At 43.7% G+C, this 15737-nt stretch overlaps 2 protein-coding genes across 8 annotated transcripts; one reads left to right on the top strand and one right to left on the bottom strand.

Moving 5' to 3' along the window:
- Positions 1 to 174: 174 nt before the first annotated feature.
- LOC115762715 (decaprenyl-diphosphate synthase subunit 2) lies at positions 175 to 2414 on the bottom strand. Its single transcript, XM_030705040.1, has 3 exons — positions 1726 to 2414; positions 1077 to 1266; positions 175 to 1004 (listed from the first exon to the last, which is right to left on the bottom strand). Exons 1-3 carry the CDS (start codon positions 2067 to 2069, stop codon positions 198 to 200), a joined length of 1341 nt encoding a protein of 446 aa, XP_030560900.1. The 5' UTR covers positions 2070 to 2414; the 3' UTR covers positions 175 to 197.
- Positions 2415 to 3290: 876 nt separating this feature from the next.
- LOC115762682 (protein nervous wreck) lies at positions 3291 to 10969 on the top strand. Of its 7 annotated transcripts, none has more exons than XM_030705001.1 (11): positions 3291 to 3344; positions 3764 to 3889; positions 3960 to 4189; positions 4244 to 4771; positions 5724 to 6609; positions 6670 to 7327; positions 7398 to 7460; positions 9299 to 9324; positions 10089 to 10200; positions 10273 to 10416; positions 10516 to 10969. In XM_030705001.1, the coding sequence occupies exons 2-11, from the start codon at positions 3869 to 3871 to the stop codon at positions 10944 to 10946; spliced, it is 3099 nt and encodes a 1032-aa protein (XP_030560861.1). In that variant the 5' UTR covers positions 3291 to 3344; positions 3764 to 3868; the 3' UTR covers positions 10947 to 10969. The 7 variants fall into 7 exon arrangements, with proteins under 7 accessions (XP_030560861.1, XP_030560862.1, XP_030560860.1 ...); XM_030705002.1 differs by having other exon boundaries at positions 10276 to 10416; XM_030705000.1 differs by having other exon boundaries at positions 6670 to 6838; positions 6908 to 7327; positions 10089 to 10416.
- Positions 10970 to 15737: the final 4768 nt, after the last annotated feature.

Genomic DNA, 15737 nt, shown 5'->3' on the forward strand with positions numbered 1-15737 from the left:
AACAATTTGCGCCCTGTGCATCACTTAAATTCCCACATTGTATTAGAAACTAAACCCAGTTCGGAGCCGGTGTTTGTCTTTGTCTTGTTGTACTCTGTCTGCCCAGCTAAATCCTAAGATTAAAGTTCACTTTAAGCTAATGTCATTATGTTATAACCCTGAACCCGTTCGTGTGCTGTCATTTTGTGCGCTGTGCGTCACAAGTCCTGCATGGCCAGTATGATGTTCTCCAGGGCCTGGCGTGCATCCGTGGCCGGAAAATGCTGGAGCACACTGAGCGCAGCTGCCGTATGCTTGCACTGCAGCTCCTTGGTCTTGGCCAGCGCCGGTCCGGCTATGACGGCCTTGTGTATTTGAACGTAGTCGATCAGTTCCACGGACTTTTTGCCCGGCTCGATCAGTGCATAGAGGCTGGGATCGTGCTCCAGATGGAACAGCACCGGCGCGCTAACCAGACTGAACGTCGTATCCAGCGGCAGTGTGGGACACTGAAAGATTTCCGCGTCAAGGCATGCCTGCCAGGCCAGCGCGAGATGCTTGCCAAAGCGATACGCATGGCGTTGCATCTGCTCGCTCTGGCCGGCCAGCTTGAGTGAGGCCTGACAGGACTTGCCCAGCAGGCTGCCCGCATTGAGTATATTGCGGCATTCCCATTCCTGCTCCGGATTGCCCAGCACCTGGCCAATGGGCATGGGCGTCATCACGTCGTGCTCGTTGAAGTCAACGGCCACGCTGAGCGAGGGACGCTGGAATGTGCCCGGCTTGAAGGGCAGCGGATTGTTCTGCTCATCGCGTTCGCCAATGAACTCGGATTCGGAAAAATCACGCACTGCCGACGAGATCAGCTCGACCACCTCCTGATTGCGCAGATTCGCTAGCTCGGCGCTGGAATGTCCCAGCAGATAGTCGCCGGTGAGCAGGCCAATCTTATTGCCAAACGACATGTCATCATAAGTGCTAACATCCTGGCCAGCCTGCGTGCCCGACTGCAAATTGACCACGCTCTGCGAACAAGCAATCGAATAGTTGAATTGAAGCTAGAGATTAGGAGCTGCTGCTGCTTAGCTGGAACTCACATTGTGCACCAGATGCGAGATGCGTATCATTTCCGTGACCTCGGCGAGGGCGCGCTGCGAATGGAGTACCCCGGCGCTTTTATCCTGCTCCACATCCGGTATGCTCGGCGCATGTCCCGCCGCCTTGGAAACCAGCAAGACGATCAGACCCCACGCCTGCATCGTGTTCTTGCCATTGTACAGCAGATGCCTGTTGAGTTTAGGAGAATCAATGAAGGGTATCTGGGTAGTCTGTTCAGTGCTGCCAACTGCCTCTTTTTTACTGCTAAATGTAGCTATTTTCGGCTGTTATTAGCCGGAAAGTTTTGACATGTCCAGCTGCCTATCACTTGTAGAGGGTACTTTAGGTTTGTCATGAAATTTGCGACATCTCCGATTGAATATGGTTTATATATACTCTTGATCAGTGAAAGAAGTCCTTCATATTTAACAAGCGTATTAATTTTGTTCACTTCACTATTTCCCTCACATATTTGCAAGGTCGTGCGTCAAAGTTTATGCAAGGTCGTGCGTCAAAGTTTTCGCAAGGTCGCGCCTCAAACTTCTAGAAGGGTATTCAAACTGCGGCTAGCCCTTCTCTCCTGTTAACATTGGATCGTTTGGCAACACTGCACACACACACACACTTCTATTTGCCGCGCCTACTCACTTGGCTGTTTTCATTAGGGGATGCGCACTGCCGACCAGCTTGCGCAAATGCAGCGCCACATTGGCGATCTCGTCGCTGAGCAGCCAGCGCAGGCTGAGAAAGGATGTGGGATAGCCGACAATGCGTTCCGCTTCGCTAACGGCACGATTCCAGTCGTGGCGTGGCGGCGGCGTTGCCTGCTTGCTGCTCACCGTTGACGTTGCCGTACCGCGTTTCTGCTGCTGCTGGGTGAAAGTTGAGAGCAGCACAGCAGGTGTGGTGGGGTCGCGGCGGCGCAGCAGCTGGCCTTGCGGCATCCTGTGCCGCATCAACTGTTGCATAATCAGCGCGCCAACTCTTTGCATCTTGTCTGTTCGATTTCTAGCTCGATCTCTATTGCACAATTTAATGGTTTTTACTGCAATTTGGCAATCCTCGTCTCTCGTCCGTTACACGCTGCTCGCTGCTTGCTGCTCGGTCGCCAACTGTTGAAAAGTGAAATCACAGTCGCTGCTCGGGCTTGACGTCGCGACGACGTCTGCTGCGCTGTTGTTGTTGTTGCTCTGGCTTCTTCGCTGGCGGCCCACTTTTACAGTTGGCACCGACGACAACAACGACGACGACGCCGCCTGTAAACCGTTTTGTTTGTTTGCTCTTGACTTGAAAACGGGTTTTGCGTATGGCTAACACCTGCCGCCGCACCTCCGACCATTATTTGCGTTGCGCTCATTTGTTTTCGTTTTATTGCATTCCAACGCGCAAAACAGCTGTTGCCTATCGATATATCGATAGTGACACTACAACACACTGAACCAGCGTTGCCAACTATCGTTGCCAGAAAGTAGCTGGGCACTCAATTCAAAATGGCTAAATGTAGGTTGAACAATAATTGGCAATGGGAATACAAAGTAAGCAAAGAGTTGCCACATAATCAAAACTCATATGGAAAAACTGTGAAGAGCAAAACAAATATTTCCCAAAGAGCGATAAAAAAATTGCCTAATTTTTAAATGTGCAGATATACTACGAAAATAGCTGAATTGGCAACACTGCACAAAGCATCGGAATTTCCATATCGATTTTAGAGATATCGTCGCAATTTGGCATGCATTTTGCTTAACCAACGTACTGGGCTCAGAATCGTGCAGAGTCGATAAAAAAAAGCATTGCATACTTTCAGTTTAACCGATGACCTTATCAATATTCGAATACCAAAATTTATATTATCAATATTTGGTTTGTTGATAATGAAGCATACATTATCAGTATGCAAAGGTCTTGCCATTGTCGAGTTTTGTTATTGATTGTTGTGTCTTAGTTTGGAAAAAACCATGTAAATGCCACGAGCGCAAATAAATAACGTTAAGAGTATTACAAGTAGTGTTCGGGTACCGTTATCAGTTTTGTCTAGCACAAATCAACTTGGCTTGGCGCATGTGCCGAGCATTCTGGCAGGCCATGAATGAACCTGAATTATGCTCAAAGCATACACCCTTAAATTGCCTTAACCAGAAATAACATAGCCCTCGCCCTCTCCCTCTTACTCGCTCGCTCGCTCGGTCATTCGCTCTCTGCGCGCAGCAGCTAACGGTGTATGCGTGGAGAAACAGTTAAAACGGCATTAAAATCGAAATCGATAAGTACGCAAGGCGTTTTGTGAGAAAAGCGTGGAAAAAAATAGAAAAGTTTGCTTTTAATATTGGGCCAGAAAAAAACAGTTTGAAATTCACAAATTTGGTTGGCAAACAGCAACCAGAGCATGTCCAAGAAAAGTGTTAGCCCCTAAAAATACCAGACATCGTAGTGCTAGAAAAAATGAAATATTACTAGACGAGCTCTGCTTGAACATAAATCGATATCAGCAGGGGAACGGACGGCCAGGGCCAGGGCTGCTGCTCCAGTGAAAATTTTCATATTGAATTTTCCAATATAATTTGCACGATTATGTAAAAGCGCCTAAGAGGCTGCATTTGCTCTGCTTGCCTTCTATTACATAAGTTTTTCATTAATATCAATTTTCCAATACCCCAACCACCCCACACATACCCTACACTTGCAGCTGCTGCTTAAGGTAATGTAAGGCCATTTGATTTGGAGCTCGACTAGAACCAAACGCTTCTCTGCTTGACAAAAAACCGCACTAGTTGCCAAAAAGCTAAACAAAATGCAGCCGCCGCCGCGCAAGGTAAACCCCCAAACAGCTGCCATATATTGCCCAACTGACATACCCATCATCATATCACATCATATTCCAGGGTAACTATGTGAAATTCCTGAAGAATTTGCACACGGAACAGGTGGCCAAGTTGCAGCTAAAGAATCAGCATGAATGCGATCTCCTGGACGACATCCGGCAGTTTACGCTCAAGCGATCCGCCATTGAGAAATCGTATAGCGAGGCGCTGCTCAAGATCTCATCGCAGTATCTCAACAAGAAAATACCCAATATACCCGACATTAAAATGGACGGCATGGAGGAGCGCTGGTAAGTTATCGGAACAGCTGGAAAACCGTTCTTCAATTTCCCAACTCTATCCAGGAACATGTGGAGCGTTTGGCGCACCGTCTTGGAGGAGAACGAGAAGCTCGCACGCGCTCGTCTGGCCGCCATCGAGGTGTTCCAGCAACAGATCGCCGACGAGTCCAAGGTGCTGCGGGATTACAAGCTGGCCATTGCCAAACGTTCGCTGGCCGGCATTGTCAACGTACAGAAGGAGCTGCACCTGAGCGTGGGCGATGTGGACAAGACCAAGAAATCGTACTTTGATGAGGAGCACTGCGCCCACGATGTGCGCGACAAGGCCAAGGACATTGAGGAGAAGCTCAAGAAGAAGAAGGGCTCGTTCTTTCAGTCCATCACGTCGCTGCAGAAGAACAGCGCCCGGGTCACATCGCGCAAGGAGCTGCTCGAGGAGAAATCCTCCGGAGCACGCAACGACTATATCCTGAGTCTGGCTGCCGCCAATGCCCATCAGAATCGCTATTTTACCGTCGATCTGCAAACCACAATGACCACCATGGAGAACTATGTCTTCGAGCGGGTCGCCGAGTATCTGATGCTAATGGGGTAAGTCCGGGTTCTGTCTATGATTAAGAATGGGACGGGGTTTCTCCCTACTAAGTTGTCAGCTCCAAGGCAAAGAATTAGGAAAAACAAATGAGGTTCATTCATGATATTTTAAATTGTTCCAAATTTCTTGATTCCGCTCGGGGACCAAAAGAATAGTTTCCACTTTCGGTTAAAGAGGGTTGACCTGAGTGAGACGCAGTAGGTACTCGAAAGATGAAGGAAAACAAGAGCTTAACTTGAACCCAGTTCCATTCCAAAAACAAAGCTAACTTCTTTGGATGCACACACAAAAACATGGCCAGTTTTTCCTGTGGCTAAGCTTCTTGCCTTAGTCCCACACTATGAGAACTTGGGTCTCTATTTCCCGATCCTTATGAAATATTCAGGGCAGAAATATGACACACAAATGTGTATAAATACTAGAGCCCAAGGCTATACCTCCAAAAGTTCCTTTTGTGTTTCATATAAAGCTAAACAGAGGAGATATCTAAAAAGTGAAGTGCCTTGGAGAATTTGCCAATTTCAAATTGTGCCTGTCTCTCTCTTATAATCTTCGAGATATGCTTAGAAAACAGGATTGCGATATCGATTTTTATCGATTTCATAGAAACGGGACAAGTTATTGATTATTTGAAATCAACTTGAAATGGGTCCACAAAAGGAGGAGATACGTTTAAAATTTCCAGGGTCTGGCTTTTGTAGTCTCTGAGTTCGTTGAGGTCATATAGGAAGGACAGACGGAGGGTAGAATAGATAGACAGACGGAGGTCATATAAGAAGGACAGTCGGAGGCTCGGACGGATAGACGGACTACGGACGGAGCTGCTTCTGCCTTGCCCGTAAATCCATTATTAATGGATTCGAGTCCAACAAAATTGTGTGTTCCTACACAGACCTTTCACTGCATATATCTGACAGTATTATATGATATCTCTGCAATCTTCTACAGCCGCACTGAGCTGCTAACCTGTTCGGCGACGCAGAATAGCTTTGGCAAAATTCGCGATCAAGCACAGCAGCTGACCCGGGAGTACAATTTGCAATGCTGCTATCTGTTCTATCCGGTGTTGAAGCAGCATATCCAGTACGACTTTGAGGCTTGCGATAATGATCCGGTGCGCAAGGTGACCACCGAGCATGACTCGGCTGCCGAGACGTTGACCAAGGAGGCCAAGAATCTGGCGGGTCGTGTGGTCAAGGAGAATGCCTCAATACGCGAGCATGCCAAGAAGTTGGCGTTGTGTCAATCGCTGCGGGATGCCGGCCAGCGCACAGATCCCAACGATCCGAATGGACCCGATCTGGATACGAAAATCGACGAGTTTCGCGATCAGATACGTCGCTCCGAAACGGAAAAGGCCAAGGCGGAGGCGTGCCTCCAGTGTTTGCGCGACGGCGGCATCAATGTAGACGAATGGGTGCAGGAGGCGGAAATAATGGGCGTCCAGGAGCTAACACGCTCGGCCAGCTCCATTTCCATGCGCACCGATGCCTCCGGCCAGGGTGAAAATCCCAGCTCCGATTCGTTCTACGACAGCGACAAGGAGGAGGCAGCCGGTGCCACGGCCGTTGCCGTGGCCAAGCCCAAGCCGGAGCAACAGCAGCAGTTCTCGCGGGATCGCACTTTCAGCGACAGCGACGAGGAGCCCGAGGAGCAGGAGAAAGCACAGTCAAGCTCGGCGGCACCGGCGCAAATGTTGAACGCCGGCAGTGCAGGCGGCTGGGACGATCCGACCGAGGTCAATTGGGAGGAGGCCGAGGACGACAAGGACGAGCCCATTGTGCCCGAGCCCAAGGAGGCCATCTTCAAGTGCACTGCGCTCTACAGCTACACGGTGAGTGCGACAGCTGGGTAGATTTTCATGGGCTTAGCTAATAGAGTTTCCCGATCTTAGGCTCAAAATCCCGACGAGCTGACAATTGTTGAGAATGAGCAGCTGGAGGTGGTGGGCGAGGGGGATGGTGATGGCTGGCTACGTGCACGCAATTATCGGGGCGAGGAGGGCTACGTGCCGCACAATTATCTGGACATTGAACAGGACGCGGCCGGTGGCGCCTTCAATGGTAGTTCTGGCAATCAATTGCGCTCACAAATCTCATTCTCATCTGTCGATTATACTGTTGACAACGAAGATCAGACCGTGGACTCAATGCAATCGCCCGACCAGGTATCGGTCATAATGGCGCCACAAAAGCGTCTCAAATCGGACGTCGAATGGTGCATTGCGCTCTACGACTACGATGCCACCGCCGAGGATGAGCTCACCTTCGAGGAGGGCGACAAGATCAAGATTATCACCAAGACCGCGCACGGTGTCGACGACGGCTGGTGGGAGGGCGAACTGGATGGCAAATTTGGCAATTTTCCCTCGCTGGTTGTCGAGGAGTGCGACGAGATGGGCGAACCGCTGAGCGAGGGCGTCGACGATGAGTCGCCGCCACCGACAGCCGCGCCCAGTTTTGCATTGCCGCCGGCGCCCGCTCTGCCGGCAGAGTATGCCCACGAGCTGACGGACATAACGGAGGATATGTTCGGCTCGCAGGATACGGCAGGTGAGTTGCCACACAGTGCGCCCCAGGTTAACTTAGTCAATAAATCTTTCTCCCTCTCGCCCGGCTGCAGATGAGGATCGGGACAGCGGCTATATACCCAATGGAGCTGCAGTGCCCAGCATGCCTCCGCCAGGTAATTGTCCTGGCCATCTACTTTCGTCTCTTCTCTGTTTCTCTATCCAAACTACGCTCTCTTTTTACATATTTATATAACACACGCCACATCGATCTCTATAGAACAAACATTCTCTTATGTATTTGTTTCATGTTTCACCAAAAAACTCGAAAGTACTCTTATACCTGCTTCTATATATTCTCTAGAGGTACCCAAACATAATCTTCAAGTGCAGCTCGTCCAACTACTAACCACCACTAACTACCAATACCACCACCACTACCACCACCACAACCACAACCAACTACCTCTGCTAAAACCTACAGATCTACTCCACACCGTCACTGTAACTATTCTTCAAACTAGAGCCCAGCATTGAGTCAACCTTAATCCCGGTCGGATACTCAATCGAGCGAGTCAAGACTTGAACATTTTTGGGCTCGAATTCTTCGAGTTGTACACAAAAATATGGAGTCTCTCGATTCGCCCGAAAGTGCTGTTCAATCGCGTTCGTTTTAAGTTCGATTCATGTGGTTGCGTTCGAGCTCGAACATGTTGCAAGCTCGAGCAGTTCGAGTATCCGAGTGTGAAACGAGTAATTTAATTGATGCAGGGCTCTATTTCAAACACATCCCGTTTAATGTGCTATCTCTTGATCGAACGAAAAAACTTAAATATTGTTGAACGTGTCCTAAGCAAGACCAGAAGCTAAGAACTAAAAACTAAAATTCTTTACAGTGTTCTTTAGGCTGCTTTACAACGTGTCTCCTCGTGTGTTGGTGTTTCCTGCTATGCTACTAATTACGATCTCTACGATTTTGAAAATTTTGTATTGGTTTTTTTTTGTATACCTTCTCGTTTTTAAGATTTTTTTCTTGTTTTTCGTAGCTAGTAATTTGTGTGTATTTTTGGCACCATTTTTTAACCAATTGGTATTTTTGGTCACAATTTGGTATCTATTTTATTTTACTGCTGTGTACAATTTGCCTTTCGCTCCGTGTATGAAACTTTGCGTGTCCAATGTTTCATATTTTAAATGGTTCTTAACTTTAAACCTAAAGTGTGCTGTTATTGCTTTCTTTAAGTGTGTACATATATGTACTAGTCTGCGGTTGCGGTTGGATATTTTCATAAAACTATCTTCAAAACCTTGTTAATATTCGTAGATTGTTTAATATAGGGTATGCAATAGTGCTGCTTGCTAGCTTTAATAATTTCTACAGATAAAAAATGTTGTCAGATTTCATCTTTTATCTGAAAATAAGTTAGCAAATTAGACAGTGTGCAGCCACTGTGAATACCCTATAGCAAAAATAATGTTTAATGTGTCCCAAATGTAGTTCCGTTAAATAAATTAAGTCGAGTCCAGTCGAGTGTAAACGACTGGCAGATACCCAGTACTTAATTATTAAAAATACCCTTGCTGGCTTTCCTATATAAGTATATTATTCCCTTTTCTGGCATTGAAGTTAAGCTTTCTACATTTTCGACCCCCAAGTGCTATCCATATATGTATTTCTTGGAACTTTTTTCTAATACATATAGCATGTGCATGCGCCCCAGTCGAAACATATAAATAAATGTAAATATATACAATATTCTTTTAAATTATATATCATTTATAATCCTTTTATTTAATTATTGAACCCTTTGTGTACAAATTTGTCTAGCTGTTGGATGTTTTCCACGTTAAAGATCTTGTTCCCTTAATCGAGTCTTTTAATATTTAATTGAGATTTCACTGCTCTCACTCTCACTTGATAAAGGGTTCTTAAAAATGCGAATTTATGATTTGAAAACCAAGTCCCGATTACTAAATCACGTTTTTCTCTTATTTATATTTAATGCTTACTCAGTGCTTATACAAGAGCCTGGCATGGAGGTAATTACAATTAAATACCATAATCCAAAATGTTTATGTGTGTAATACTTTTTGAACTAACTGATTGACTGGATTATTGACTGACGGACGGACTGATTGATTGATTCAGGGACGGAAAGACAGACGGAATGAGGATCCACGCTAAGATACGGTTTTTAAAATTCCACCAGAACGTGTGAAAAATTCGTGAAAAAAATTCGGCAAATGGGTTGCACAAAACAATTTAACTTTTCTGAAAATCTACTTAAGCTTGGTGGAAATGGCCGTCAAAGATTTGGTGGGTGAAGTTGTGGGTTCAAACCCATTTCGAAGCGTCTTTGCATTTAATTTGTATCACACTTTGCAATTTTCTCCCACTTCGGTGGAGAATGTAGACCGTCTGATCGGATTTGAATTCACTTTAGAGCCCTATTCCACCAGCAATAGTGGAAAATAGGCTGATAGCAGTTGAAGGCAACTTTTATGATTACCAACCGTATTATTCTTTCTAATGATCTTTGTGAAAATATATTCAATACGTCTTTCACACCTTTTACAAATCCAAGCCTCTTGGTGAAAAACGCGACACAAAGGCTTTAAGTGCGAGGGTTTCAAGCTTCACATTACGAAATTAAAATAGGTGAAAAATGTAGATTCAATGTTTTTATACTTAATGCCAGGTTGGAATGGGTACATTTAAATTTGCCGAGAGTCATGAATAAAAATAAATTAGCTAAAAAATTAAATAAATTTGTGAAAACTAATGGACTTTTTGTCTATTGCAGGACGATTTCAGTGACGATGAGAAGCCGCCGCCGTCGTTGCCGCCACCGCAGTTAGCCAAACCGGTTGAGGGCGGAACGGCGACGGCCACCACAGCGAATAGTTTGAATTTAGGTATGGCACAAATAATTGTTACCGCTGCAACCCCAATGGTTGAAGACGGTGCCGATAAATCTTTCCCACCAGTAGGCGAAAGGGACAATTCACAGCAAGCACAGAAGGAACAGAAACCGGTGTTGGATAAAAAGCCCGATATTGTCCCGAAGCCGAAGGCTAAAGTTGCGGCACAGAAGCAGCCGCCGCCGCCGGCAGCGTCCGCTGCCAAAGAAGGTAATATTGGTATTGGCGATGAGATGGTTGGGGTCGGTGGTGTTCAGTTGGTTTCCAATGTAACCATAACACTGACAGAGTATCCATCCTGTCATGCAGAGGATGAACAGTCTTCCCTGGATGGCAGCGACTCCAACGCGACCGATGTGCCCGTCCTGCAGCAGCCGGATGATCCGTTTATTGAGAAATCCGCAGCCGGCGCTGTCCAGGCTGTTGGCACAGCTGCTGCTGCTGAAGGCGGCAGCACTGGATTTGAGGCCGACTTCGAGGCCAATTTCGATGCTAATTTCGATGATGCATTTGCCGCTAGCGGAGCTGTCGCTGAACCTGCAGCTGCAGTGGGAGGCGGAGGCGGGGGTGGCGGTGGTGGCGGCGGTCAGTCGAGCAGCTTGGACTTGAATTGTGAGGCACCGGCCGAGGATGTTATTGAGACGCCCAAGCAGGTGGTCGGCGGACGGGCCAGCATACCCGAGGAGCTGGACTCAAATCAATTGGCACGCCTGGAGAATCTGAAAGAGTCGAATGCCTAGACAGCTAATGCCAATTCCCTAAAGGCAACAGTCTGGCAGTCTCTTTAAATGTTGTTCGTTATATTTTAGGCACACACACACAACAAACATTGAGCACGATAAACGTTCTATATAGGGACTAAAAACCCGAAGCGCTCAGCATGAGAACCACACACTGTATTCAATTAAGACAAGCAAAGCACATAAACTCTCACAGACAGGCGGGTCGCTGCGACTATACAATAAACACAGATATTCTAAGACAACGATACAGCTCAATAAACTCAAGCCCCGACCAGATCGGAAGGCCATATAGTAAAAGTTCTTGGCAGAAACCCTACTCTATCGATGCGGTCGTTGTAGTTCTCTCAGTCTCAGAAACGGATCTTCGAATATCAGCTTATAATCGAGCAATAATATATATATATATATGTATTTATATATGTATGTGTATATATCTAAGTCAACTACATATTAATACGTATTCTAGTTAAAATTATAGCCTATATTTATATATATGTGTGTATAATTTAAATGCGCTTGATTAACAGTACGAATACCAGCCAAAATTTCAACTCATAGTCAAATATTAATGTTCTGTTGCAAAAGCAAACGTAATTATGATAATATTAATTAAATATACTCATTGTTAGCACTAGGAATTGTGCATAACGTAGACAATTTCTTTTCAGCTTCAAATACATATACATATATATCTATGTATATGTATGTCTTCTTTATGTATATCGTTGTACACTGTTATTGAAAGTCTACTCAAATTAGTTCAATTTAGTTCAATTGACTTGTTTTGATTATACCTGAAATGCCTATTGAAATTTTTGCGAATCGTCTAGTTAAAATACTCAAAGCATAAATCACTGATTAACGTATGTAGAGCTCTCTTTGGGTTCAGTTAAATATAATAAATAAATATAATATAAATCAAATTATTGAAATATACCGCAATGTATTGTATGTTAATTTCCGGTGAGGCAAAGTTCGTGTCATAAGCAAAAACTTCTGTTTAAAGGATTAATAAATAAATAAACATTTCAAAACAGTAAATAACATGACTTTCCTTTCAAGCAACTGCGAGGAATAGGTGAAGAAATTAAATGAAAAAAGATGTAGGTAAAGAAATTAATATAAAAGGAAATAGTTAATAGATATAAATATCTAGCGGAAATTGTGACCCATGTCTATATACGAATCTTAAGGGCAAGATTTTAACATGAATTTCGACTAAAAAATATGTAGTCAGATGTAAATGCCATATTAATCTAGGGGGAAAACCATGAAGAAAAAGCCAAGCCTCGTGAAAATCGGTTGAGTTTTGACCAAGTTATGTGAATGGGAAATTTCGACCCATGTCTATGTCCAAAATTAGGGCTAAGATTTTGACATGAAATTCGACCAAAAATTTTGTTCTCAGATTTAAATGCCCGATTAATCTAGGGGAAAAACCATGAAGAAAAAGCCAAGCCTCGTGAAAATCGGTTGAGTTTTGACCGAGTTGTGGGGGTGGGAAATTCGACCCATGTCTATATACGAATCTTAAGGGTAAGATTTTGACATGAAATTCGACCAAAAATTTTGTTCTCAGATTTAAATGCCCGATTAATCTGGTGGAAAAACCATGAAGAAAAAGCCAAGCCTCGTGAAAATCGGTTGAGTTTTGACCGAGTTATGTGAATGGGAAATTTCGACCCATCTCTATGTCCAAAACTAGGTCTATGCTCAAAACTAGGGCTAAGATTTTGACATGAAATTCGACCAAAAATTTTGTTCTCAGATTTAAATGCCCGATTAATCTAGGGGAAAAACCATGAAGAAAAAGCCAAGCCTCGTGAAAATCGGTTGAGTTTTGACCGAGTTATGTGAATGGGAAATTTCGACCCATCTCTATGTCCAAAACTAGGTCTATGCTCAAAACTAGGGCTACGATTTTGACATGAAATTCGACCAAAAATTTTGTTCTCAGATTTAAATGCCCGATTAATCTAGGGGGAAAACCATGAAGAAAAAGCCAAGCCTCGTGAAAATCGGTTGAGTTTTGACCGAGTTATGTGAATGGGAAATTTCGACCCATGTCTATGTCCAAAACTAGGGCTAAGTTTTTGAAATGAAATTCGACCAAAAATTTTGTTCTCAGATTTAAATGCCCGATTAATCTAGGGGGAAAACCATGAAGAAAAAGCCAAGCCTCGTGAAAATCGGTTGAGTTTTGACCAAGTTGTGGGGGTGGGAAATTCGACCCATGTCTATATACGAATCTTAAGGGTAAGATTTTGACATGAAATTCGACCAAAAATTTTGTTCTCAGATTTAAATGCCCGATTAATCTAGGGGAAAAACCATGAAGAAAAAGCCAAGCCTCGTGAAAATCGGTTGAGTTTTGACCAAGTTGTGGGGGTGGGAAATTCGACCCATGTCTATATACGAATCTTAAGGGTAAGATTTTGACATGAAATTCGACCAAAAATTTTGTTGTCAGATTTAAATGCCCGATTAATCTAGGGGAAAAACCATGAAGAAAAAGCCAAGCCTCGTGAAAATCGGTTGAGTTTTGACCGAGTTATGTGAATGGGAAATTTCGACCCATCTCTATGTCCAAAGTAGGTCTATGCTCAAAACTAGGGCTAAGATTTTGACATGAAATTCGACCAAAAATTTTGTTCTCAGATTTAAATGCCCGATTAATCTAGGGGAAAAACCATGAAGAAAAAGCCAAGCCTCGTGAAAATCGGTTGAGTTTTGACAAAGTTGTGGGGGGTGGGAAATTCGACCAATGTCTATATACGAATCTTAAGGGTAAGATTTTGACATGAATTTCGGCCAAAAATTTTGTTTTCAGATTTAAATGCCCGATTAATCTAGGGGAAAAACCATGAAGAAAAAGCCAAGCCTCGTGAAAATCGGTTGAGTTTTGACCAAGTTGTGGGGGTGGGAAATTCGACCAATGTCTATATACGAATCTTAAGGGTAATATTTTGACATGAAATTCGACCAAAAATTTTGTTCTCAGATTTAAATGCCCGATTAATCTAGGGGAAAAACCATGAAGAAAAAGCCAAGCCTCGTGAAAATCGGTTGAGTTTTGACCAAGTTGTGGGGCTGGGAAATTCGACCCATGTCTATATACGAATCTTAAGGGTAAGATTTTGACATGAAATTCGACCAAAAATTTTGTAGTCAGATTTAAATGCCCGATTAATCTAGGGGAAAAGCCATGAAGAAAAAGCCAAGCCTCGTGAAAATCGGTTGAGTTTTGACCAAGTTGTGGGGGTGGGAAATTCGACCCATGTCTATATACGAATCTTAAGGGTAAGATTTTGACATGAAATTCGACCAAAAATTTTGTTGTCAGATTTAAATGCCCGATTAATCTAGGGGAAAAACCATGAAGAAAAAGCCAAGCCTCGTGAAAATCGGTTGAGTTTTGACCGAGTTATGTGAATGGGAAATTTCGACCCATCTCTATGTCCAAAACTAGGTCTATGCTCAAAACTAGGGCTAAGATTTTGACATGAAATTCGACCAAATATTTTGTTCTCAGATTTAAATGCCCGATTAATCTAGGGGAAAAACCATGAAGAAAAAGCCAAGCCTCGTGAAAATCGGTTGAGTTTTGACCAAGTTGTGGGGGTGGGAAATTCGACCAATGTCTATATACGAATCTTAAGGGTAAGATTTTGACATGAAATTCGGCCAAAAATTTTGTTTTCAGATTTAAATGCCCGATTAATCTAGGGGAAAAACCATGAAGAAAAAGCCAAGCCTCGTGAAAATCGGTTGAGTTTTGACCAAGTTGTAGGGGTGGGAAATTCGACCAATGTCTATATATGAATCTTAAGGGTAAGATTTTGACATGAAATTCGACCAAAAATTTTGTTCTCAGATTTAAATGCCCGATTAATCTAGGGGAAAAACCATGAAGAAAAAGCCAAGCCTCGTGAAAATCGGTTGAGTTTTGACCAAGTTGTGGGGGTGGGAAATTCGACCCATGTCTATATACGAATCTTAAGGGTAAGATTTTGACATGAAATTCGACCAAAAATTTTGTTGTCAGATTTAAATGCCCGATTAATCTAGGGGAAAACCATGAAGAAAAAGCCAAGCCTCGTGAAAATCGGTTGAGTTTTGACCGAGTTATGTGAATGGGAAATTTCGACCCATCTCTATGTCCAAAACTAGGTCTATGCTCAAAACTAGGGCTAAGATTTTGACATGAAATTCGACCAAAAATTTTGTTCTCAGATTTAAATGCCCGATTAATCTAGGGGGAAAACCATGAAGAAAAAGCCAAGCCTCGTGAAAATCGGTTGAGTTTTGACCGAGTTATGTGAATGAGAAATTTCGTCCCATGTCTATGTCCAAAACTAGGGCTAAGATTTTGACATGAAATTCGACCAAAAATTTCGTTGTCAGATTTAAATGCCCGATTAATCTAGGGGAAAAACCATGAAGAAAAAGCTAAGCCTCGTTAAAATCGGTTGAGTTTTGACCGAGTGATGTGAATGGGAAATTTCGACCCATGTCTATGTCCTAAACTAGGGCTAAGATTTTGACATGAAATTCGACCAAAAATTTTTTTCTCAGATTTAAATGCCCGATTAATCTAGGGGGAAAACCATGAAGAAAAAGCTAAGCCTCGCGAAAATCGGTTGAGCTTTGACCGAGTTATGTGAATGGGAAATTTCGACCCATGTCTATGTCCAAAACTAGGTCTATGCTCAAAACTAGGGCTAAGATTTTGACATGAAATTCGACCAAAAATTTTGTTCTCAGATTTAAATGCCCGATTAATCTAGG

This window comes from Drosophila novamexicana, unplaced genomic scaffold (genome assembly GCF_003285875.2).
Source record: "Drosophila novamexicana strain 15010-1031.04,08,12 unplaced genomic scaffold, DnovRS2.1 tig00000644-arrow-pilon, whole genome shotgun sequence".
NCBI classification, from domain to species: domain Eukaryota; kingdom Metazoa; phylum Arthropoda; class Insecta; order Diptera; family Drosophilidae; genus Drosophila; species Drosophila novamexicana.